This window comes from Dipodomys spectabilis, unplaced genomic scaffold (assembly GCF_019054845.1).
Source record: "Dipodomys spectabilis isolate Male_0828 unplaced genomic scaffold, ASM1905484v1 ptg000024l, whole genome shotgun sequence".
NCBI lineage: Eukaryota > Metazoa > Chordata > Mammalia > Rodentia > Heteromyidae > Dipodomys > Dipodomys spectabilis.
The window spans coordinates 5,378,737-5,401,404 of NW_024870701.1; the positions used below are offsets into that span (position 1 = coordinate 5,378,737).

The 22,668-nt window shown below is 44.1% G+C and overlaps 2 protein-coding genes across 2 annotated transcripts in view; one reads left to right on the forward strand and one right to left on the reverse strand.

Annotated features, from left to right (window-relative positions):
* The first annotated feature begins 283 nt into the window (after positions 1 to 283).
* Positions 284 to 21,608, forward strand: Rmc1 (regulator of MON1-CCZ1). The gene is made up of 20 exons (XM_042675027.1): positions 284 to 441; positions 833 to 909; positions 4,011 to 4,095; positions 5,387 to 5,443; positions 6,588 to 6,674; positions 9,829 to 9,969; positions 10,488 to 10,591; positions 11,461 to 11,550; positions 11,659 to 11,764; positions 12,909 to 13,020; positions 15,908 to 15,952; positions 16,194 to 16,247; positions 17,466 to 17,594; positions 18,044 to 18,150; positions 19,678 to 19,797; positions 20,074 to 20,151; positions 20,401 to 20,505; positions 20,593 to 20,661; positions 20,749 to 20,974; positions 21,510 to 21,608. The coding sequence occupies exons 1-20, from the start codon at positions 340 to 342 to the stop codon at positions 21,584 to 21,586; spliced, it is 1,971 nt and encodes a 656-aa protein (XP_042530961.1). The 5' UTR covers positions 284 to 339; the 3' UTR covers positions 21,587 to 21,608.
* The window catches only part of Npc1 (NPC intracellular cholesterol transporter 1), a 57,414-nt gene continuing 56,171 nt past the window's right edge, over positions 21,426 to 22,668 (reverse strand). Inside the window, exon 25 of the mRNA XM_042675026.1 lies at positions 21,426 to 22,090. Coding sequence (XP_042530960.1) covers positions 22,008 to 22,090 — 83 coding nt within the window. The 3' untranslated portion in view covers positions 21,426 to 22,007. The remainder of the gene's footprint in view (positions 22,091 to 22,668) is intronic.

Below are 22,668 nucleotides of genomic sequence, written 5' to 3' on the forward strand. Positions count from 1 at the left end.
AGGGCATTAAAGCGTAGCGCTCTCCGGCCTGCCCCCTCCCTTCCGAAAAGGGGCGGAGCCTCCCGCCCCGGGTAGGCGGGGGAAACGCCTTCGGGTGGGCCCCACCGCGGGACGAGGCTCCTTTAAGTGACTCCAGGCCTTCGAATCACGTGGTGGGCGTGGCGGAGGCGTGGCACCAGGAAGCGGCCTGCGAGCCGGGTCCGGAGCCCCGCGCCGCCCGCCGGGACCCGACGCCCCTGGAGCTCGTGCGCCCCGCGCCGGCGCCGCCCGCCGGGCTCCACGCTGGCGGCCGCTCCCGGGGCTCCCGCCGCCGCCGCCGGCGGCGCCCCCTCCCTGGCCATGGGCGAGGAGGACTATTACCTGGAGCTGTGCGAGCGTCCGGTGCAGTTCGAAAAGGCGAACCCGGTCAACTGCGTCTTCTTCGACGAGGCCAACAAGCAGGTGCGGGGGCCGGGGGCCCGGAGCCGGGTCGCCTGGGAGGCCCCGCGCGAGGGCCGAGGCGGGGCCGGGTCCCCGGGCGGCTCCGCGGGGCCCCCTTCGCCACGCCGTTCACCTCCTGCCATTAGTTAGGCCAGCGGACCTGTGGAGTTTCCTTGGCCAGTGTGGACCTGACGCCGGGCCCGACCCGACCCGGCCCGGCCCGGGCCCGGACAGTGACGGGGAAGCCCGGGGGCCCGCAGCCTTTCGGGTCCCGGCTTGCTGATGTCCGGCCAAGCGCCGGCGCCCAGACGGGTGTCGGGGTTCGCCTTGTGGAACCCCAGGCTGCGGTCCTGCGGAGGGGATCCTCGGTAGCTCGTCGAGGGCATCCACCTTGCTTTCTCTTCCTTCCCAGGTGTTTGCTGTTCGATCCGGTGGAGCTACTGGGGTGGTCGTGAAAGGCCCGGAGGAGAGGAATCCCATCTCCTTTCGGTAACGGTCTTTTGTCGTTTCTCAGCGTGATTCGCATCCGTGAACCAGACACGGGTGTTTCTCTGATTGTGTGTCTCTGCCTGCCTTCCCTTCGGTTGGCATCCCTCCCTTTCTGAGGAAGAGGAAGCCACGTAATAGAACTGAGATATGTGTAGCAGTTATTGGGGGGGGGGGATCAGATATCCCCAAAGTAGGGCACCTGCTTCCTAGTACTTGAAATTATCAAGTTGGTGCGCTTGGGCCCTCACTTCCGGTTTGTTGATGGGGTGGGTATAGGTTGGGGGCTTATTTCCTCTTTTAGTCCAGGTTTTTCTAGGGCGTTTGGTGGGTGGAGACGATGCAGTGTTTCTCATGCCATATAAGAAAATCATGGGCTGGGATGTAGCCCAGTGGCAAAGCGTTTGCCTAGCAAGTGCAAAAAAAGACAAAAACAAAAAAACACCTGATATCCAATTTACACAAACCTGTAAGCCAAGTTTGGTGGTAGGTACATTCCAGTAATACCAGTTCCTCTCTCCCCGGTTTCCCTGCCCCAGATTCGAAGGCGGAATCTGGAGTTTGAGGCCAGCCTGGGCTGCGTAGTAAATCACACACACACACACACACACACACACACACACACACACACACTACAGTATACACATATACATATGCATGCACATGCATGAAATCACAGTTGGAGTGATAATGAGAAACCACAGGAGGAAACAGTTAACTTCTTTTTCTTTTATTGTCTTTGTGTGTGTGCATGTGTGTGCGTGCGTGCATGTGCATGCATGCATGTGTGCCTGCACTGAAAATTTGTCAGGATGAGTATGGCAGGATCCCATTGATGGGTAGTAGGAAACATCATGCCAGCTTCGTCCTTGAGGGTGGATTTTAGCAAGCATTGCAGAGGTTGGGATAGCACTATCACAGTAGTGATCCAGCTGAGTCAGTTGTCCTGGCCAGGGCTCTGAGGTACAGGCCCATTGAATAAGCAACCAGAACACGCCTAAGAATGTTTCCTGATAAGTCTCTCTGGTGTAATGTGGAAAACCAGACCCAGCTGTCCTTGCGAGTCTAGATTTGGGGGCTTTCAGGAGTTTGAAAGGGTATAGTACTGAATTTTATTTTGTGTGCCAATCCTGGAACTTGTACTCAGACCCTTGTGCTGTTCCTTAGCTTTTCACTTAGGGTTGGTGCTCTACCACTTGTCCACAGCCCCATATCTCTTTTCTGGTGGTTAATTGGAAATAAGAGTTTCATGGATGGAAGTAGCGCTGTGGCTCAAGTGTGCAGTGCTAGCTAGCCTTGAGCACAAACAGGCTCAGGGACAGCACCCAGGTTCTGAGTTCAAGCCCCAAGAGCAGCCAAAAAAAAAAAAAAAAGCATTGGGCAGGGAATGTGGCTTAGTGGTAGAATGCTTACTTAGCTTGTATGAGGCCCTGGTTTTGATTCTTTGGTACCACATAAACATAAACTTAATTTTTAAAAAAAGAAAAAATAATCATTAAAATTAAAAAAAAAAAGCTAAATAAAGTCATGTACTTTTCTGTCCAGGCTGGTGATTTTGAACTTCAGTTCTCTGATCTCAGCCTGCTAAGTATCTAAGTTTACAAGCATGAGCCACTGGTACTCAGCTGAATGGAATTTTGTGAGAACATTAAAAAAAAAAAAACCCAAAATCCTGCTTTATTAACATATAATCAGCTCATGATAAGATGCCATATTTAATGTATATAATATGATGAGTTTTTACCCAGAACCCCAATATCAAGCTCAGAATAATGTGTCTTATAGATGGGAACGGGAGAGGAAAACTGGGACAGAGAAAGAGAGGGAAGGGGTAACATTGTCCAAAAAGAGATGGACTCTTTGCTTGACTTGTGTAACTATAACCTCTGTGTATGTCACCTTTATAATAACAATGAATTTATTTTTCAAAAGAAGTGAACATAGGGGCTGGGAAGGTGGCTCAGTGGTAGAGCGCTTGCCTTGCATGCTTGAGGCCCTGGGTTCGATTCCTCAGCACCACATAAGCAGAAAAAAAAGCCGGAAGTGGCGCTGTGGCTCAAGTGGTAGAGTGCTAGCCTTGAGCTGAAGAGCTGAGGGATAGTGCCCAGGCCAGAGTCCAGGCCCCACGACCGGACCCTCCCCTCCCCCCCCCCCCAAAAGTGAACATATTCATATTGCTCGGTGTCCTCAGTCCTTTCTGTAATCTTCCTTTGGGTGCTTTTTGCATGTGGCTTGAGGTGGTTGTGATATTGTCTATGGTCTTGTTAAGGCTGGGGAAAAGAAAGAGTAGTCTGTGTTCTGGAAACTTTTCATTTCTGGAAGCTTTTTTTGAGAAGAGGAGAAAGCTGTGTTTGAGGAGAAGAAGGTCACTGTGTAAGGATGCATTGTATTTTTGACTAAATTAATTCTCAGGTGATAAATACATATGACCCCAATTTGACAATCATCATCATACTGTTAATTTGTCCAGTAATAATTGTTTGTTTTTTTCCCCAGTACCAGGGCTTGAACTTGAGTTCTCATACTCTTACTCAGCTTTTTTGCTCACAGCTGGTACTCTGTCACTTGAGATACAACTTCTAGTCTGATTAATTGAAGATGGAGTTTTAGAGAATTTTCTGCCTAGGCTGGCTTCAAACTGAGATCCTCTAGACCTCAGCTTCCACAGTAGCTAGGATTATAGCTATAGGCCCCTGGTTCCCAGCTGGAGTTATTTTTAAAAAATAGTCTTAGCCAGGTGTTGGTGTTTGTCTCATGCCTACAGTGCTAGCTACTGTGAGGCTGAGATCTGAGGATGGAGGTTTAAAACTCAGGCGGTCCGGGCAAATTCATCCTAGAGAGTTTCATCTCCAGTTAACCAGCAAAAAGCTGGAAGTGGGGGCATGGCTCAAGTGGTAGCCTTTATGCTAGCCAAGAACATAAGACCCCCGAGTTGAAGTCCCAGTACCAGCCTAAACAAATAAATGGGGTCCTACAGACAGTTTAGAAACTGCTCAGTGTTAAATGAGGACTTGCTGACTGCTGAATATTTATCTGGGCTTTTTTAGCCAATAAATGATAATAGCTAGAATTCAGTTGTGTTAACCTTTCTTTTTCTTTTATAGAATGGATGACAAAGGAGAAGTGAAATGCATAAAGTTTTCCTTAGAAAACAAGATACTAGCTGTGCAGAGAACCTCTAAGACTGTGGTAAGCTACAACTTTGGAAGCAGCTTTAAAAAGAGACGTTAGAAGTACAGTGGGATGAGAAGGAATTGCAAAATTTAATGTTAAAGGAAGCACTTATCCTACTGTCCTGAAAGGTGTATTTGTCTTGGAGCCTTTATAGATGAGAAAGACATTTGATAAGTAAGTCTGATCTTAATTTGACATATGTTGCTTAATTTTTTTATAATGCAATTTGAATCTCAGACATCTTTGTTGTTTGATAGCTAGCAATATGGATGGTAGTGAGCTATAGTTTTGTTTGCTTCATGAATTTTTCAGGTTACCTTCATTTACCTGCTTCTCTTTTTGTTTCTAGATTTACTAGGAGCATTTGTTGAGAATTGGTGCAGCTTATTGGCATTTCAGCCTTAGAAATATTCACCATTGTGGGCCAGGGGTGGAGTTTACTGGTAGAGCATTTGGTCTAGTATGTGCAAGGCCCTGGGTTCCATCTTCAGCACTGGGGGAAGAAAAAGCCCAACAACAGTGGCTCATGCCTGTAATCCTAGCTTCTCGGGGCTGAGATAGGAGAATTTCTGATCAAAGCCAGACTGGACAGAAATTCTGAGATTGTCCAGTTAGTCACCCAAAAAAGCTGGAGCTGTGGTGGCTCAAGTTGTAGGTAGAGCACTGGCCATGAACACAAAAGCTCAGGGACAGTGCATAGGCCCTGAATTCAAGCCCCAGGACTGGCACAAAAACAAAAAAAAGCACCAGGAAATGGAAGCATGTTTTTGTTGTTGTTTGTAGTACTGGTGTTTGTTTTTGCTTTTCAAGGATAAAGGGGGGCACAGAAAGACAGAAGAAGGGTAAACAAATACAATCATGCTATTCAGTAGACACTGTGGAAAATGAACTGTGTAACTTGTGGGTAGGGATAGAAGGGGGAAATTGGGAAAAAAAAGACAGGGTGACATTGTCTAAAAAAGAAAAGTACTCATTACCTGACTGATGAAATGGTAACTTCTCTGTACACTGCCTTAATAATAACAGTGTTTTAAAAAACCCCAGCAATCCATTTCTCTGGCATTACCTGCTTGCGGAATGTTTTCAGAATGGTTAAATAACTCTTAGGTGGCCAATAAACATTCTGACGTTAAGGAGGAAGATGATAGAAATCGGTCTCTGTATTGTTTCAGTTTTGGGGTGCCATTAACTGATCACTTTTAAAATTTATTTGCCCTTTGCATCTTGTTGCATGCCTGCAAGTGGGTTGACAGTAAGCTTCTCAATCCACATTTTTAAAAATGTGTTGTTATTTTTTTTCCTCCAGGATTTTTGTAACTTTATCCCTGATAATTCTCAGCTGGAATATACCCAAGAGTGCAAGGTATGGGCTGGCTTCTTCCTCACCTGGCAGCCTTAGCTGGTGAATGGGAGCCTGTGTGAGGAGCGAGGAATGGGTTGGTAGAGGCACTGACTTGGAATCTGGCTCTGGGAAAATGCTGAGATCAACCAGGGCATCACTGCTTCAAGACCCTGGACAGTTGCCAGCTTTGAAGGTCTATCTTCATTGTAAAATGGAGTTGAGAGAAGTAAAGGGGGCACAGCAGTGTTTCCTATGACTGTTTTGGTCCTGCCCTAGCTTCCTCATTGGGCTGAGTCCTGCTTTCTCACAAAGATGCTTTTTCTGGAGGGTTTTGGTGAGGAGTTTGTTCCTGTTCTCAGCAGTGTTTTCCTTCCTCCAGTGGTTGTCCTTCCCCTGACCTTCAATTTTCTCCTCCTCCACTGTAGATTCTAATCCATGCTAAGGAGATTTGCTAGAGGGTATGCTGCTTAAAATGAGCATGTGCAAACTGAGAAACTAACCAAAGTTGCTAGTGGTTGGGGAGTGGATTTTTATATATGACTGGGGATTTTTATATATGCCTCAAATGGTAGAGGCATAGCCCCAAGTAACAGCCCTGCATCTGCTCTGCTTATGAAACAGCCCCCACTTTAGCCCTGCTGGGCCCTATATGCCCTCCTGTTTGTGGCCTCAGAGTCACCATTTTGTTCAACACCTGCTGGTAAACTTTAGGCCCTTACACTTCATGATGCCAGTTTTTATAATATGTTAAGAGAATGTGGGCAATCCTTTGATAGAAATAGAAGTGGATACCTGGTGGCTGTGACTAGTTATCTCTGTACACAATTCAAGCCTCCTTCATTCTGTTGACCAGAAGGAATTAAGATTCAAAGTCTTAAAGGAAAAGTTAAAAATAGGGAAAGTTGAATTTAAAAGTATTTGAACTGGGCATGGTGGTATACACCTATTATACCAGCATTCAAGAGGCTGAAGACTGGAGGATTGCTGGTTCAAGGCCAGTCTGTGCTGGGTTGTGGGTATTAAAAAAATATATTTTTTTATTTGTTGATGAGTAACTGTCTGATTGTAAAGTAATACAAATGGCAGAGGAATCTTGAGCTTTAGATGACAGTCATATATGCTTTTCTGATTAATTGCCAGGCAATCTTTCTATAATTCTTTCCAGACTAAGAATGCCAACATTTTGGGCTTCTGCTGGACCAGTTCTACTGAAATTGTCTTCATAACAGATCAAGGGATTGAATTTTACCAGGTATTAAAGTTATCATTTATGCTTGCTAATAATGAAAGGCAGTTGGGTGCCTTTTGAACGCTGCACTTAAGAAATACTTTGAGCTTTTTAGAGATAACCTCTTGCTTAAAGTTTTTTCTGATTACAGGTTGTCAAAAAATAAAACATTCAAGGGCTGGTGCTGTGACTCAGTGGTAAAGCTCATGCCTGATAAGTGTGAGGCCTTAAGTTCAAATCCCAGGACCTCAAAAAAAAATCAAATATTACTAAGTCTATTGTAGAAGTACCCAAGAATTATAGAATAACTATTTTAACCAGTTTGGCCCAATTTCCTACATGTTTTTCTACATTCAAACATTCTTTTATGGAAAGGGGAATATTGTGTATAAGCTTTGGCAGCTGGATTTTGGGCATGGTGTTATATCTTAAATATCTTTTCTATATTTTAGTCTGACTGAGTTGTGTTCTGCTTTGTAGATAAATAGCATTCACTTCGCAGTTCCTGTGTGTGTCTATTTGATCTCACTGTAATGACAAAGACATAGTCGCATACATTTATACTCTTGTGTGAGATAGTTCTTGGAATTGCAGCACAGGTGTGAATGGAAGGTGTGTACTTTCAGTGGCAGTGTAGTAATCTTACCCCTTCCTACACCTTTGCCAGAACTGGATGTTTGGAGAGGTAGAAAGATGGTTTCTCTGTTCTACTAGAGGTGTGAGCATCATCTTCTCACTTTACACTTGGGCTTTCTTTGTGTTGATGGTGTCAGTTTTTTATTGTGGTAAAAAGCACACAACATAAAAGTTACCATCCTAACCCTTAATAAATTGGTAGTTGAGAGCATTCCTTCATGTTGTAGGGAAACATCTCTTCTAGAAGTAAAATTCTGCATCCATTAAACAATCCCTTTCGCCCTCTCCCAGTCCTGTCAACTTTCAGTTCTTATTTCTGTTAAGGTGAATTATTTCGGGTACCTAATAAGCAGAATTAGTATACTGTGTTTTTTTGTGATTGGCTTATTTCAAGACAGGATGTGTGTATATACCATATTTGCAGATCTCTTCATCTGTTGGTAGGCATTCCTTTTCTTCTACCTTTTTGTTCTTATGAATAATGCTGCTAGAAACATGGTATGCAGACATCTCTTCAAGGTCCTATTTCTAATACTTTACATATATATACCCATTTCTGGGTTTTCTGGTAGTTCTATCTTAATTAATTGAGGCAGGATCTCACTGTGTAGCCCAACTGGCCTCAAACTTGAGATCCTTCTGCCTCATACTCTTAAGTGCTCTTAACATACAGATGTTCGTGATTTTGTTGTTAAAACATTTTGGTGACTTACCACTTCTATGACAAATACCGTCTTATAATTCTAACAGTGCACCACAGGAGTTTTATTTTCTTTATAACCTTGTTGACAAGGATGTTAACTTGTTACTTTTTTTTTCTACTGCTGGAGATCAAACCTAAAGCCTTGTACATTCAAAACTAGTACTCTACCTGTGAGCTAGAGCCCGTCCTGTTTTCATTTTTTTTAAACTTTTATTGTAAGGGTGATGTACAGAGGGATTACAGTTACATAAGTAAGGTAGAGTACATTTCTTGTCGAACATTGTTACCCCCTGCCCTGTTTTTTAAATAACTATCCTAGTGACTGTGAAGTGATCTCCTACTGTGGTTTAAATTGTTAATGATGCTATGAATCCCCATCTCAAGTACTAGAGATTGAACCCAGAGCCAGGTGCATGCTGGGTAAGTGCTTCCCCCCTGAGCTATACCCCCAGCCTTGAGCATCTGTTGGTGTGCTTGTGGACCACTTGTGTGTTATCTTTGGAGAAGTCTTTATTCAAGTCCTTTGATAGTTCTCTTTAATATAGTCTACTTGCTGGGCCTAGTGAGGTTGCTTCTGATCAGTCAGTGTCAAATTGCTAGCTTCTTTCAGGTTTTAATTTTATTGACCTAATGAAAGCAATGTAATTTAGAGTTTATGGGTGGAGAAAATAGACCCATGTAAGAGAAATGTGAGAGGTTAAGGGTATGATGCTGTGCTATAAGGCTATCATCAAATACTCTGTAGAAGGGATACTTTAACATTAATTCCCACACACAGAGAACTTGCAGTGACTTGCTGTGCAAAGCAGTTCTTCGCAGTAATCATTTAAAAACCCTGTCTGTCCTCAGTAGTAGGAAAATGTATATGATGGGCATCTAGATGGTCCTCAGGTCCTCAGGACATAGCTTGAAAAGAAATAGGAATGCAATATGTAATATGCACAGATCATGAGGAGACTCGGGTCTCCAGCCTTGATTTCCACAGTAGATCTTCAGCACAGTGCTCCCTGAACATTACTCTCTGGTCCTTAGCCTGACTATGTATAGTCTATGTATAGTTTAAAAGTGTTCTAATTCCAAAATATTACATCTGATGAATTCTTGAGTTAAGAAAAGGGAGAAGGTAATCCCTGCTAGCCGAATATGGAGGCCAGGCAGAAGGAAGTCTTGAGGGTAATATTTTTTTCCCCCAGTCCTGGGGCTTGAACTCAGGGCCTGGGCACTGTCCCTGAGCCTCTTTGTGAATGCTCAAGGCTAGCACTCTACCACTTGAGCCACAGTACCACTTCCAACTTTTTTGAGTAGTTTATTGGAGATAAGTGTCATGGACTTTCCTGCCTGGGCTGGCTTCGAACCATGATCCTCAAATCTCAGCCTCCTGAGTAGCTGGATTATAGGTATAAGCCACTGGCACCTGGCTGGTAGTGGGCTTCTTTGACCATTTCCTTGATAATGGAGAACTTGTAGTTCCTTGTTTTTTGGTGCCTGGCTATGGACTTTGTAGTGAGCAGCCTGCAGATTGTAATTGTGTTGTTCAGTTGCTCCTTCATCTGTTTAGTAGAGCTGATGGTACTTGCCTATGGGGGTTACTGTAAAGAGTAAGTGCAGCTATGAAAAGCACTAAGCCTGTGCTAGTAAATATACATAGCAATTGCCTAATCAGTGGACTTATTTTCTTAACTTACTGTAGTGAATCTGTTTTTTCCCCTTTGGGTGATACTGGGTTTTGACCTAAGGGCCTCATGTTTGCTTGGCAGACATTCTACCACTTGCACCACTCTTCTAGTCTTGTCTTGAGCTTTTGAAATGAAGATTCAGTGTCTTGAACTTTTCTTTCAGGTATTACCAGAGAAGCGGAGTCTGAAACTCCTGAAGAGCCACAACATCAATGTGAATTGGTACATGTACTGTCCAGAGAGTGCTGTGATTCTGCTCTCTACTACAGTCCTTGAAAATGTTCTGCAGCCTTTTTATTTTAAGGTTAGATTAAGTCCACCCTCTTCTAAGTTAAACTCTCCCTACCCTTACTCTGTTCTATTACCATACCAGGCAAGTCCTTAAAAGGGGCCATTTCTTCCAACATGAGTCTCGCTGCCCTGACCACTAGAGGGCACACTGCACCACCCTAACAATTCCCAAGAATGATTCAGTCTGTGAAGATTTATGGTGAGTCAAGTATGTAATTGGAAAGGAGGAAAAAATAGCTAGGCACTGGTAGCTTGCTCATGCCTGTAATCCTAGCTACTCAGGAGCCCGAGATCTGGGCAGGAAAGTCTGTAACTCTATCTCCAATTAAGCAGCAAAAAGCCAGCAGTGGAGCTGTGGCTCAAGTGGTATCAAATGCCAACCATGAGCCCAAAAAGCTGAGCAAGAACTCAAGTCCCTAAGTCCAGGCTCCACACACACACAAATTAGTGTGTGTGTTGCACATATACACACAAGTGGCGTGTATATTCTTCACTGATTTAAGAACTTTTCTGCAATATTTTCCCCTATAGGCTGGCACTATGTCGAAGCTACCCAAGTTTGAGATTGAATTACCAGCTACACCGAAGTCAACTAAACCTAGCCTTTCTGAACGAGACATCGCCATGGCCACCATGTATGTCCTCTTTGAGACGATTCCTTCTTGATTCCGCAGCCCTCATGATTTCACTTCTAAATTACTTACAGTTGTGAGTTTCTGCACATAAAGACTTAGTAACACAGTTTTTTTTTCTTTATTGGCATCCTAGTTTATAAAACAGATCTGGTCCTGGCTGCCGTGGTCTCTTTCCCATCCCATGTTATCCCCAGAATAGAAGCAGACATCCAGGAACTGCCTACAGTGACATTTATTAGATGATACTTAGCAAGAGTAGTAATGGGATTTTCCTACGGTTAAGGAAAACTCAGGAAGAAAGGAAGGAAAATAGCCATAATTCATCATTCTACAATAACTTAACATCATGCATTTTACTATTTTTGGACTCTACTTGGATTTATGGTTTTATATGGAAAGACTGTGATCAAACTGTGAAGTCTGCATTCCTTTCTCCACTCTTTTTTCTTTTTTTTTTTTTGGTGTTGGTAGTGGGATTGAACTCAGGGCATGGATGCTGTCCCTTAGCTTTTTGCTCAAGGCTGGCAAGTTGTACCAGTAGAACTATATCTCTACTTTTGGCTTTGCTTTGTTTTTGTCTTGGTTAATTGGAGATGAGTCTCACAGACTTTTCTGACTGGGCTGGCCTTGAACTTCTGTTCCTTAGATTTCAGCTTCCTAGTTAGCTAGGATTACAGGTACCTGACTTTCCACTCTGCTTTTAGTAGGCTTTGTGACAGTAACTGCCATCACTTTCTAAACATCTCTGTTGACTGCAAAATAATCTATTGAATGAATTCTCATAATTGACTATGACCTGATAATTCAGCCTTTAGAAAGGAGGAATTTTAAGTGGCCACACAGGACTTACGTGTCTGTCCTCTCCTTAGATACGGGCAGCTTTACGTTCTCTTCCTGAGACACCACTCTCGTACCTCCAACAGTACAGGAGCGGAGGTGGTCCTCTACCATCTGCCACGGTATGCTCATGCTCTCTGCCATCATTCTCTGGTTTTAAAATCACAGCTAAGGCTTGTGGATCTGGTGGTTGTATTTTTTTTTTCTTAAACCTTTCTGTTGTTTTACAGAGAGGGAGCTTGTAAAAAGATGCATATATTGAAGTTAAACAGGACTGGAAAGTTTGCTCTAAATGTGGTGGACAACCTTGTAGTTGTTCATCACCAGGACACAGAGGTGAGAGCTGGCTGTGGGAATCTGATTTATATTTGTACATGGGAGACTTGCTTAAAAGCTCTATGAAAGCCTGGTACCAGTGGCTCATGCCTGTAATCCTAGCTACTCAGGAGGCTGAGATCTGAGGATCGAGGTTCAAAGCCATCCTTGGCAGGAAAGTCCACTGAGACTCTTACCTCCAATTAACCTTCATAAAACCACAATTGGCACTGTGACTCAAGTGGTAGAGCACTTGCCTTGAGCTGAAGAGCTGAGGGACAGCAGCCAGGCCCAGAGATCAAGCCCCACGACTGACCAAAAAACAAAAACAAACCTCTATGAAAATGGGGCAACTTTCTAAAGGGCAGAAAAGTGTTTATTTTTAAATGCCAGTACTGGGGCTTGAAATCAGGACCTGGCTGCTATCCTTTAGCAAAGCTGGCACTCTACCACTTGAGTCACAACTCTATTTCTGACTTTCTTTTTGCTGGTGGTTTATTGGAGATAAGAGTCTTATGGACTTTCCTGCCCTGGCTGGCTTTGAACTGTGGTCCTCAAGACCTCAGCCATCTGAGTAGTAGGATTACAGGTGTGAGCCACTGGCCAGCTAGCTTAGAAAGTGTTCTCTATGCTTAAAGTCTACTAGGGTAAATTAGGGGAAAAAAGTGATTCCTTGACAGTTAAAGAAATAGAACATTTGAAACTTGTTGGAGCAGTTTGGCTGGGAGTCTCCCACTGAGCCTTAGTGTCCGTGTCGCCTGAGTCTGTGAGCTCTGTGCTCCACGTGTGGGCATGAAGGACGGTGCCTGACAATTGCCATTTAATACTCTGAGGCCCTTGAGATCTGAAGTGGGTCCCATTTTTTCTAGGCTGGTTTAGACAAGCCACCTTCCCTCCCTTCCCAGAGTGGTGACTCCATGTCTCTGACTAGTGAAAGTGATTCGAACAAAAAGGAAAAGAGCTATTTAAATTACATTAAGTTTTTTGAAGGAAAAATGCCGTAAGTGCAGTATGGTTTAATGAGTGGAGGTGAAAATGGAAGTTGAGTTGTGTTACTGTACATTGCTCTACGAACAGGAACTGGTCTATGCGAATAGAATGCAGACATAGACTTTGATCTGCAACAGTGAGATGTGATGTAATGTTTTCTTTGTCTCCCTGGCAGACGTCGGTAATATTTGACATCAAATTACGTGGAGAGTTTGATGGCACGGTGACCTTCCATCACCCCGTGCTCCCAGCTCGATCCATTCAACCCTATCAGATCCCCATGGCAGGTAAAATGGAATTCCATGGAATTTCCCCATGTCATTTCCCCATGTTTTTGCTGTGATCTTGGGGAGTCCCAAGAAAATAACCAGGGAGTCCTGCATCTGCTTGGTTTGCGGAGGGGCATTTGTTTTTTTGTTTTTGTTTTTGCTTTTTGTTTGTGTTTTCCTCTCAGCTGTTGGTGGTTCTGGCATTGGAATGAAAGACCTCATGCATGCTAGACAAGCACTTGGCCACTGAGTCACCTGCCTGCTCAATTGTTCTGTTTTTAAAAATAGCCACTATTGCCTGGTGGTGTAGTCCTAGTTAACTCAGAAGGCTGAGATCTGAGGATCACAGCTTGAGGCCAGTCTGAACAGAAAAGTCCATGAGACTCCCATCTCCAATTAACCAGCTTAAAGAAAAAGCTAGGAGTAGAGGTGAGGCTCAAGTGGTAGAACACCAATCTTGAGTGAAAAAGCCAAGCAAGAATTTGAGGTACTGAATTCAAACCCCAGGGTACACACACACACATACACACACTCTCTCTCTCTCTGTATCTCTCTCTCTCTCTTAAATAAGGCTACTGCTGATGATTGTATAAGCTGAAATAGTGTTGGGGAAGGATTTTATAACATAAATGAATCTTCCTTTGAAGAAAATAGGTTTCTCTTCCCTCAGCATTGCAATGGGAAAATTGTAATTACCCATTGAAGCTGAAATATTTTTAGTGTTGCTAAACCCCTAACAGTAACCCAGAAATTACATATGGCTAGTTATGGCTATTAACTGGGATTACCTTATCCTCTCATTTTTCCATTTTGTGTGTTAGTTACATTAAGTTCTGCCTATGGTACTGAAGCTGCTGATCGTGTAGTTCTGAGGTTTATTCCAGGTCCACCCTCTTCCTGCTGAAGAGCTTGGGGAAAGCAGGAAGGGATGAGGTCAGGCTTTCCGAAAGGAAGAAAGAAGCCATGTGGCTCATTTCACCAAGTATAAATTCATTCCAAGACAGAGCTCTGCTCTTTTAATTTTAAAGGCAGTTGGTTGGGATGCAGTTATATAGGTGACGTCTCAGTATAAACTCTAGTCAGACGCTCAGCATTTGGAACTTGATAAGTATGTTTTATTCACATGTAAAAGGAATACCTTTTACATCTGGGAGTTGGCCCAGCCTGCACTTAAGAGGTCCATGAGCCTTATACAGGGGAAGTTGACAGCTAGTCTCATCTTGCTAAGTCAGCAAAAAAAACCTTACCCCATTGTATGGCAAAGTGGGAAGAAGAAGCTGGTTTCCACAGATGGGTGTTAGGTTATTCTGCCTTTTGTATTCTTTCTGGCAGTTCCCATTTTTTGGATAATAATGTTAGCATTAAAAAAGTAGATTGTAGCAGGGTGCCAGTGGCTCATGCCAGTAATGCTAGCTACTCAGGAGGCTGAGATCTGAGGATCGTGGTTTGAAGCCAGCTGGAGCAGGAAAGTCTGTAAAAAACTGATCTCCATCTAACCACCAAATAATCTGGAAGAGAAGTAGTAGCTCAAGTGGTAAAACCACAGAAACTTGAGCACAAAACCTCAGTAGTTAGACCCTGAGTTCCAAGCCTCAGGATTGGCTCAAAAAAAAAAAAAAAAAAAAAGTATCAGCTAGATAGCTAGATGTGGTGCACTTCTGTAATCGCAGCTACTTAAAACAGAGGGATCTTAAGGTCAAGGCCAGTTTGGGCTGAGACTCTGTTGCAAAAAAAAAAGAATATAGAGTGTGTTGGATGATGAATTTACTTCTGCTGCCCACTGAGTGTGAAGGTAGCTGCTGAGATTGTGTGCTGCCCTTCATATGCTGCCATTTGCTGATGGTGGCTATAAAATCAGAACTGAAGGGGCTGTTTGGAAAGATGTAATTTGGCAGAAGTCAGCTGGCTGGTTTTTCTTGTCTTCAGTGTGTTAAACTAGCAGTCCTCCATTTTTCTGCACAATAGGGTCACCTGGGGGCCCTTAAGGACTGAAGCCACCAGGCCCGCAGGCATGGGACTTGGTGGTGTATTGGGACGCAGAGTTAAGGGCTGGTGGCGCAGTTCAGATCTTCACTCTTAGGGCCAGAGTGTGCGTGCTGGTTGGAAGCCTGGCTGGCTGGGTTCTTTCCCATTTTGGGGTCTGTTCAAATTGACCACTTAAATTAAGTCAGCCCTCTGATTGTCCCTGGGTAGGTAGTGGGTGCAGAACTAGGAACTTTGTTTCGTCTGTAGGGCCACCCGCATGACACATGAGCAGTGCCACTAGTCATTTATGAGTCGCTTCATGGGAGATGGGTGTGCTCCTCTCCACGTGAGCTCTCTGTGCCTGGGACCTACTCGTTGGATAGTCAAGCTAATTATTTACAAGGTTTGACTTGAACTATACCCAGGTCATTTTCTGAGGTAGGTCTAAATGGTGACAAGTCATCCTTGGTCACTAAAAAGACCAAAGCCTTGATGTGCTTCCCCTCCCTAGGAAAGCATTCTCATGGTTATTCACACGTTAGTCACAAGTGAGACAGGGCAGCGGTCTTGTTTCTTCCTTAGTTACCTATAAGCAAGCAAATATACATTTATTAACAAAGCTTTGCTTCTTTTTATTGTTTTTTTGAAGTCAGAACCTAAATGCTGTGCCTGGAGTCTTTAGAGCTCAAGGGTAGCGCTGTACCACTTGAGCCACAGCTCCACTTCTGGCTTTTTGGTGGTTAGATGTCTCATGGACTTTCCCTTCCCCTGGCTAGCTCTGAACCTTGATCCTCAGATCTCAGCCTCCTGAGTAGCTAGGAGTGTAGGTATGAGCCTCTGGTGCTCTGCTCCAAAGTTGTGCTTCTTGCATCTTAAGTACCAGCAGCAGCATTTGCAGTGTTTTCTGCTGCTGTGCCTCACTTGTTTTCTCAATTCGTAGGTCCTGCTGCTGTGACCAGCCAGTCTCCTGTTCCATGTAAACTCTGTATCCTTCACAAAGGCCTTGGCACTGTGCACAAAGGGGAGAGTGGCCACCTCTTCTTCAGAGGCTGGTCCTGGAACACCCCCTGCCTCTCCCTGCCCTGCCCTACCCCAGTGGGCTGTGGGCAAGGCCCCAAGGGCCACTCTTGGGAGCTTTTCTGACCACCTAGGGCTCCTTTGGTGCCTGAACACATAGGAGTGGGATCATTTTTATTCCCGATTTAGAATTTCCTATTAATACGTGGACTCTTCATCCTGGATTGTCTTTCAACCTGACATCATTATCAGCGCCAGCCAAGGTAGGTCTGCTTAGAGAATGGTGCTTCTTGACTCTAATCACCACTTGGCAGTGATTGTTTCAAATGACCTCTTTGTTTGGCCTTGGAAGAGAGTTGCTTTCCTCCTTAGACTCCCATCCCTAGTGTTTGTTAGTTTTATCATGAGCATATGCTGTTTCTATAATGGAAGGAACAACTAAAAATGGTCATTCCTTGCTACAAGCCCAGTCTGAAAAGCCAGACTCAACAGCATGTGGTCTCCATCCTTCTGCCATTCCCACATGTACTGTGGCCATTTCTGTTCTATGTGTCTAGGATCCTGTTCCCTTCCTCACTTGCTGGTGAGGCCTCCCTACCCTGCCATTCTTAGAGCACTTTCCACTTTGATCGAGTCAGTCATGTATTTTTCTGTCTTAGCTTCACATTCTCAAGGAGAGAGCTTTAATACCGTAGGCATTCACTTCATATCTAGAATGTGTTAGTTATGCCCTCACCTTGGCTTGAGTTGAGAACGTGGTCACTCTGATCATTTTTGGTGCAGCAGAGTTCTAGTTAAGGAAGGCCCTACCAACCTTCCTGCCTGTCAGTGAGGTGCTCGCATGTGTGGATTGGCAAGTTGATGAAATACGAAATTCCTCTGTGGATTGAGAGCAGAGAAACTGAGTTACAGGATTGAGGTTGATATGCCAGCATCTTTGTGTGCCAGTCCCGGGGCTTGAATTCAGGGGCCTGGGTGCTGTCCCTGAACTTTTTTGTTCAAGGCTAGTACTATGCCATTTGAGCCACAGCTCTCTACTTCTGGCTTTTTTGATACTAATTGGAGATAAGAGGCTCATGGATTTTCCTGACCATGTAGGCGTAAAACCATGATCTTCAGATCTCAGCCACCTGAGTAGCTAGGATTACAGATGTGAGCCACTGGCACCCAGTACATCTTTGTCTACCTGAAAAACTGAAAGGTACCATGGAGAGGAAGGTGCCATTTGGAATTGCCCCCATATATAAGAGCCATTAGTGTGCGTCTCTGAATGCAGAGCTTGCTTGTGAGGTTGCAAAGATCATGTGTCACTCCCTTTGCTGTCAAACATGTTCTCAGTGTCCCCGCTCCATGATGATTAGGAACAGAGGGTGATTAACTGTGCTTGCAATCTCTCTGCCCCCCACAAATGTTTAGGGAACCACCTGAGCTTTTGTTTTGGTTGCACCATATTGTTAAATTTGCTGCCTCTTAAAATCTAGGGTTTCTATGGAACCTCCAGGTGAAACTTCAGCCCATAGTGAATCTCCTGCCAGATAAAGGCAGGCTGATGGACTTTCTTCTTCAGAGGAAGGAGTGCAAGATGGTTATCCTGTCTGTCTGCTCTCAGAGTAAGTTGACCAGTCCTTCCCCATGGGTTTGGTTCCATTAATAGCCAGTGGTATTTATTCCTAGCTTAAAGACAGTCATCTTTTGGAATCCAACTCTTGAACTACGTATATTGTCACTTTAAACAGTCTGTGAGAAGGGAGAAGTTTAGGCCCAGGAGTTCAGGGCCAGCCAGAAAACATATATTGAGACCCCTCCCTCCTCAAAAACAACTCCCCTCCTCAGCAACTAACCACATGGCAGAACCTTGTGATATCTACCATAATTATTTTCTTTAGTCACCAGAAAGGGATCTGGAGTGATTTTCAGGTGTCTAAAACATAACATTTCTCTGAATGCCCTTTAAGGGAATGTGTGTATTAGTCTCTTTGAGATTGCTTTATCAGCAACATGCTGAAATCCCAAAGATTACACAAGCCATTTATCTGTGTGTACACTGTATCCTTTCCAGTGCTGAGTGAGTCAGACAAAGCCACACTGCCTGTGATAGCCACTGTTTTTGACAAACTCAACCAGGAGTATAAGAAGTACTTGGACGCTGAACAGAGTTACACAATGGTGAGTTAGATGGACTATGGAAAAGACTCTTCCCTCCTCCCCCAGCCCCATATCCTCTGAGTAGTGTGAGATTATGGTAGCATCATGTCACTGAGGTTTGATGCATCCGCAGGCCCTGCATCCACCAACTTAAGGCTACGTCTCACTTTTAAGTGCCTGCCTTCCCAGTTTTGCTGTTTAAAAATTTTAAATCTATGTTTGATCTTTTTTTTTTTTTAAATTTTATTTGTGAACATACTGTACAGAGGGGTTACAATTACATGGGCAGGATAATGCGTACATTTCTTACCAAGCATTGCAGCCTCCTCCTTTGTTTACCCTTCACATCCCTTCCCAGCCTCCCCCCTCCCCCTCTATGTTTGATCTTATATGTAGGTAGATCCTCGGTCTGGGCTTTGCATTATTTTATATGAGCCTGGACTTAGCAAATTATAATTTCCATTATTTGCCACACCTTCCTTTTTCTCTCTAGTTTATAATAGCTGTAAAAGTAAGATATCCTAGAATTCATTCAGTATCCCACTTAGACAGTGATAGTTAAGTATTAGCACATTGTTTTTCAGTTAGTGGACATCAAAAGTTTGTTGTAAAAGGTTGGAATAATGAGTGTGGCTTATTATCACCAGGTACTGTTGTTTTTAGAAGCCAGGAGGAAGAAAGATGAGGACAAGCGGGAGGGCCACTTCAAGGACATTATTAGTCCTGAACTGTGGATATGGCTAAACAAAAAGCCCAGAGCTCCACTGTGCTTTGGCTGTTTGGGGACGGCAGGTCTGAAGCAGATTGTGGAAGGCTACTGGGCCTTGCTAGGCCTTGCCTAGTCCTGTTGCTGGTACTCAGCTGTAGGAATCGATAGGTCTGACCTCTCCAGCAGTTTCTGAAGAGCTTCCCTGCACTGTGGCTGTCAGATTTCATGAGCCCTCAGCACTGAAGTGTGACCCTCTCACCAAAGATACAAGGGGCTCTGGGACTGTAGAAGCAAAGGGTTTTGGCCTGAACCACAGTTGCAGAATCCATGGAGGGGGTCCAGTGATTTGAAACATGGAAAGCCACCAGGGTCTTCTTGCAGCTCTTGCTATATTTAGGGGTCTCAGGATTACCACTTACAAATCCTGATACAACAAAAATACAACAAAAACTTGGATTCGTGTTAAGAGCCATTCATTTATTGTCGGCTAGACCTTTTATTAACAAGGAACGCAACTAGCTATTTCATTTTTATTACATATCAAATACTATTTAATCCAGGGTTAAGAAAATTAGCTTGGTTAAGACTTTTGAGAAGTTAGGTAAAATGTGACTTGGGCTGACTTAATCCCTCCCCACCCTACCCTCCTCCCCCTTGAGATTTGAAGTCTTTTCTAGATGACCAACTATTCCCAGCTAGTGTGGGAAAAGTTTCTTCTAAGTAGTGAGATCATGGTCTTCTCTTGTAAAGTTCACACCTAGGAATTTGGTCCTTTTGGCAACAGCAGTTGAACAACTGCTTTAGAAGATGGGTAAGATCACCATTTGTGATTATTTCAGGCAGTGGAAGCAGGGCAAAGCCGGAGCAACCCACCTCTCAAAAGGCCAGTGCGGACCCAAGCCGTGGTGGATCAGTCTGATGTGTATACCCATGTGCTGTCACCATTCACGGAGAACAAGGTATGCTGCAGCCTTTCAGCCTCTCAGACTGAGTTCTCCAAATGGGGAGTTGTGGGCAGTAGCAGGGTGCACTGTAATAGACAGGCCGTCTTAGCGGAGGGCCTGGTGCTCTCAAGTTCAAGTTGACTCTGATACTCGGATCTAAGAAATAATCACAGGTGGTTAAACAGTACCCTGAGCCCCTTTATGGTGGGAAGCAGAAGGTGGGTGGGGATAGGAGTTAGAAGTAGCTCCTTTTGCATCTCTGACATTTACAAAGCTTTTTCTTCTGTGCAGGAGATGCCACATAAGTTTGTGATAGCTGTGCTGATGGAGTATATTCGCTCGCTGAACCAGTTTCAGATCGCAGTACAGGTACCTTCCAATCCTCGTGGCATCCTGAATGAGAGGCGCTACAGAGAAGCAGTGTCCATCTTCAGTGAGGGAGAGACTTGGGTTAGAAAGGTCTATATATATGCAGAATGTTGTGAGTGCTCTGCATTGAAGATACTTGTTGTCAGCTGTAACTTCTGCCTGTGAGTTAGGGAGCCACAGTCCCAGCCAGCTTTCAGTCTTTTGTGCCAGGGGGATTTGGAAATGCCTTGTCCTTTCTCTTGTTCCCAGCATTATTTACACGAACTTGTCATCAAGACACTCGTCCAGCATAATCTCTTCTACATGCTCCACCAGTTTCTGCAGTACCATGTGCTCAGTGACTCCAAGCCATTGGTGGGTGTCACTAGAATTTTACTTTTTGTGATTACAAACAGAAGACTATGACCTTCCTGCTGAAGCTAGTCTGGCATTGTCTTTCAGGCCTGTTTGCTGTTGTCCCTAGAGAGTTTTTATCCTCCGGCCCATCAGCTGTCTCTGGATATGTTGAAGGTAACGTTGGCTCATCATAGCTTCTGACCACATGAAAGTCCCTTCCTGTTGCCTGTTCTGATCTGCATCTGTCTCCCTTCCTTCCAGCGACTTTCAACAGCAAATGATGAAATAGTGGAAGTTCTTCTATCCAAACACCAAGTGTTAGCTGCCTTAAGGTTTATCCGGGGTATTGGTGGCCATGACAACATTTCTGCCCGGAAATTTTTAGATGCTGCAAAGCAGACTGAAGACAACATGCTTTTCTACACAATATTCCGGTTTTTTGAACAGCGAAACCAGCGTTTGCGAGGGAACCCAAGTTTCACACCAGGTAAAAGTAGCTCTAGTTAGGAGGTAGCTGTGGCTACCTGGAGGAACAAACGGAGGAGTAGCAGGACATACTTTTGGGTCTGTAGCCCCTTAGTGAGGAGGATTCCTGGATTGGCTTTTGTGTGGAGTTTGTAAGAGCCTGCCTAGCCCACAACTTGGAGTCGAGTGGATCTGCACACTGGCAGGATCTGAAGGTACTTGCAGTGGAGATGCTTATGGTCAAAACATTCAGCAACCACTGTGGGCAATCTAGACACTGTGACAATAAGTTTCAGTATTGGACAAAAAGCACGAGCCAATTCTTTTCATCTCTAAAATAGTGGTAAGATCTGAGGTTGGTTTCTTTAGGAAGGAGAGGAACAGAGTTCTGAGACCATAGGTTGAGAGTCCCTCTTTCACTTTTTAAGGGTTGAGAAGGTACCTGTTTTGCAACAAGAGGGGCCACCCCAAAATGTAGGAAAACAAGGTATTTTATTACAAAACAACTTTAAAGCCTCGGACACAACTTATGAGGTACTGTCTTTGTTCTTTTGTAGGAGAACACTGTGAAGACCATGTTGCTTTTTTCAAACAGGTGTTTGGAGATCAAGCTCTGAGGCCCACAACATCCTGAAACTACTAGTTTTTTTTATATAAAAATGTGTACAAAGTTAATTTATTGCATTAATAAAGCTCTTTAAACTACAAAATGTTATTAAAGTGTATCTACAACATCTGGACTTTACTAAAAATATGGCATAGAACATGTGTGTCGGCTCCCTCCTAAACAACAGGAGACAGGGCCTAGATTGGCCTGTAAAAAGGGTCAGTGAGTAGGCTGCACTCACAGATCAATGTGACCTTCCTCTTGCCCAAGGTCAATTTTTCCGAAGAAGCTTTAGTGTCCCAAAATCACCTTCAGATTTCACAATACTGCTTCACAAGTCAAGCATGCGGTCCTGAGTCTGGAGCTGCTGTGACAGCCCAATCACCAGTGGTAACTGACAGTCCTTAGAAACAGTTCATTCAAGTTCATTACCACACTCTGTGGGAGGCTAGAAATTCAGGAGTCGCTCTCTCTCTGTGCCTTTGTACGGATCTTGAGTGGTGTGTCTTTTAGCTTTATTCACTGATGGTCCTATAAAAAAAAAAAAAGTAATTTAGGCTTATTTTCTCTATTAAATAATCTCCCAGAGATGCCCACATCCCCCTTTTGGTAGTACTACTTGTTAGGCCAGCACTAAGTCAGTACTATACTGTTTTCAACCAGGAGTCATGAATACGAGGCAGAGTAATCAGAGATAAGGACAATCTCCAATTAAGAAGAGTAGCAGAGGCAGTATTCTAAGCAGTCAGGGAAGTGAGCTGCTCTACAGCTCTGCTCAGGTTCTGGCCTGGCTGTACGCATACATCTCTCAGTAGCAGTGTGGGCCCTGGAACCAGCAAACCTTCAAATTGGCTTAAAATCTGACTTTAAAAGGCTTTTGTTACACAAATAAATGGGACCTCCAAAAAAACACGTCGGTGATTTCTATTGAAAGAGTTGGTACAATCAGGAAATCTCTGGACAGAAATGTCCCTTTAATCCCCTACTCCATTTTTTTCTTCTTTCAGCTCTTTTTGAATTGAGGGTCTTTGTGCTTGCTTGGCTGGTGCTTGATCTGTGCCTGCAGCATTTTTGCTGTGATTGGAAATGATCAGAGTCTGGCAGACCTT

Excerpts from the sequence above, each read along its gene's own strand:
- Rmc1 (XM_042675027.1), top strand. The coding sequence starts at position 340 with ATGGGCGAGGAGGACTATTACCTGGAGCTGTGCGAGCGTCCGGTGCAG. Across the intron at positions 15,953-16,193 it reads TCCTGTTCCATGTAAACTCT|ACTCTTCATCCTGGATTGTC; the intron begins GTATCCTTCACA and ends ATTAATACGTGG. Across the intron at positions 18,151-19,677 it reads CTGAACAGAGTTACACAATG|GCAGTGGAAGCAGGGCAAAG; the intron begins GTGAGTTAGATG and ends TGATTATTTCAG.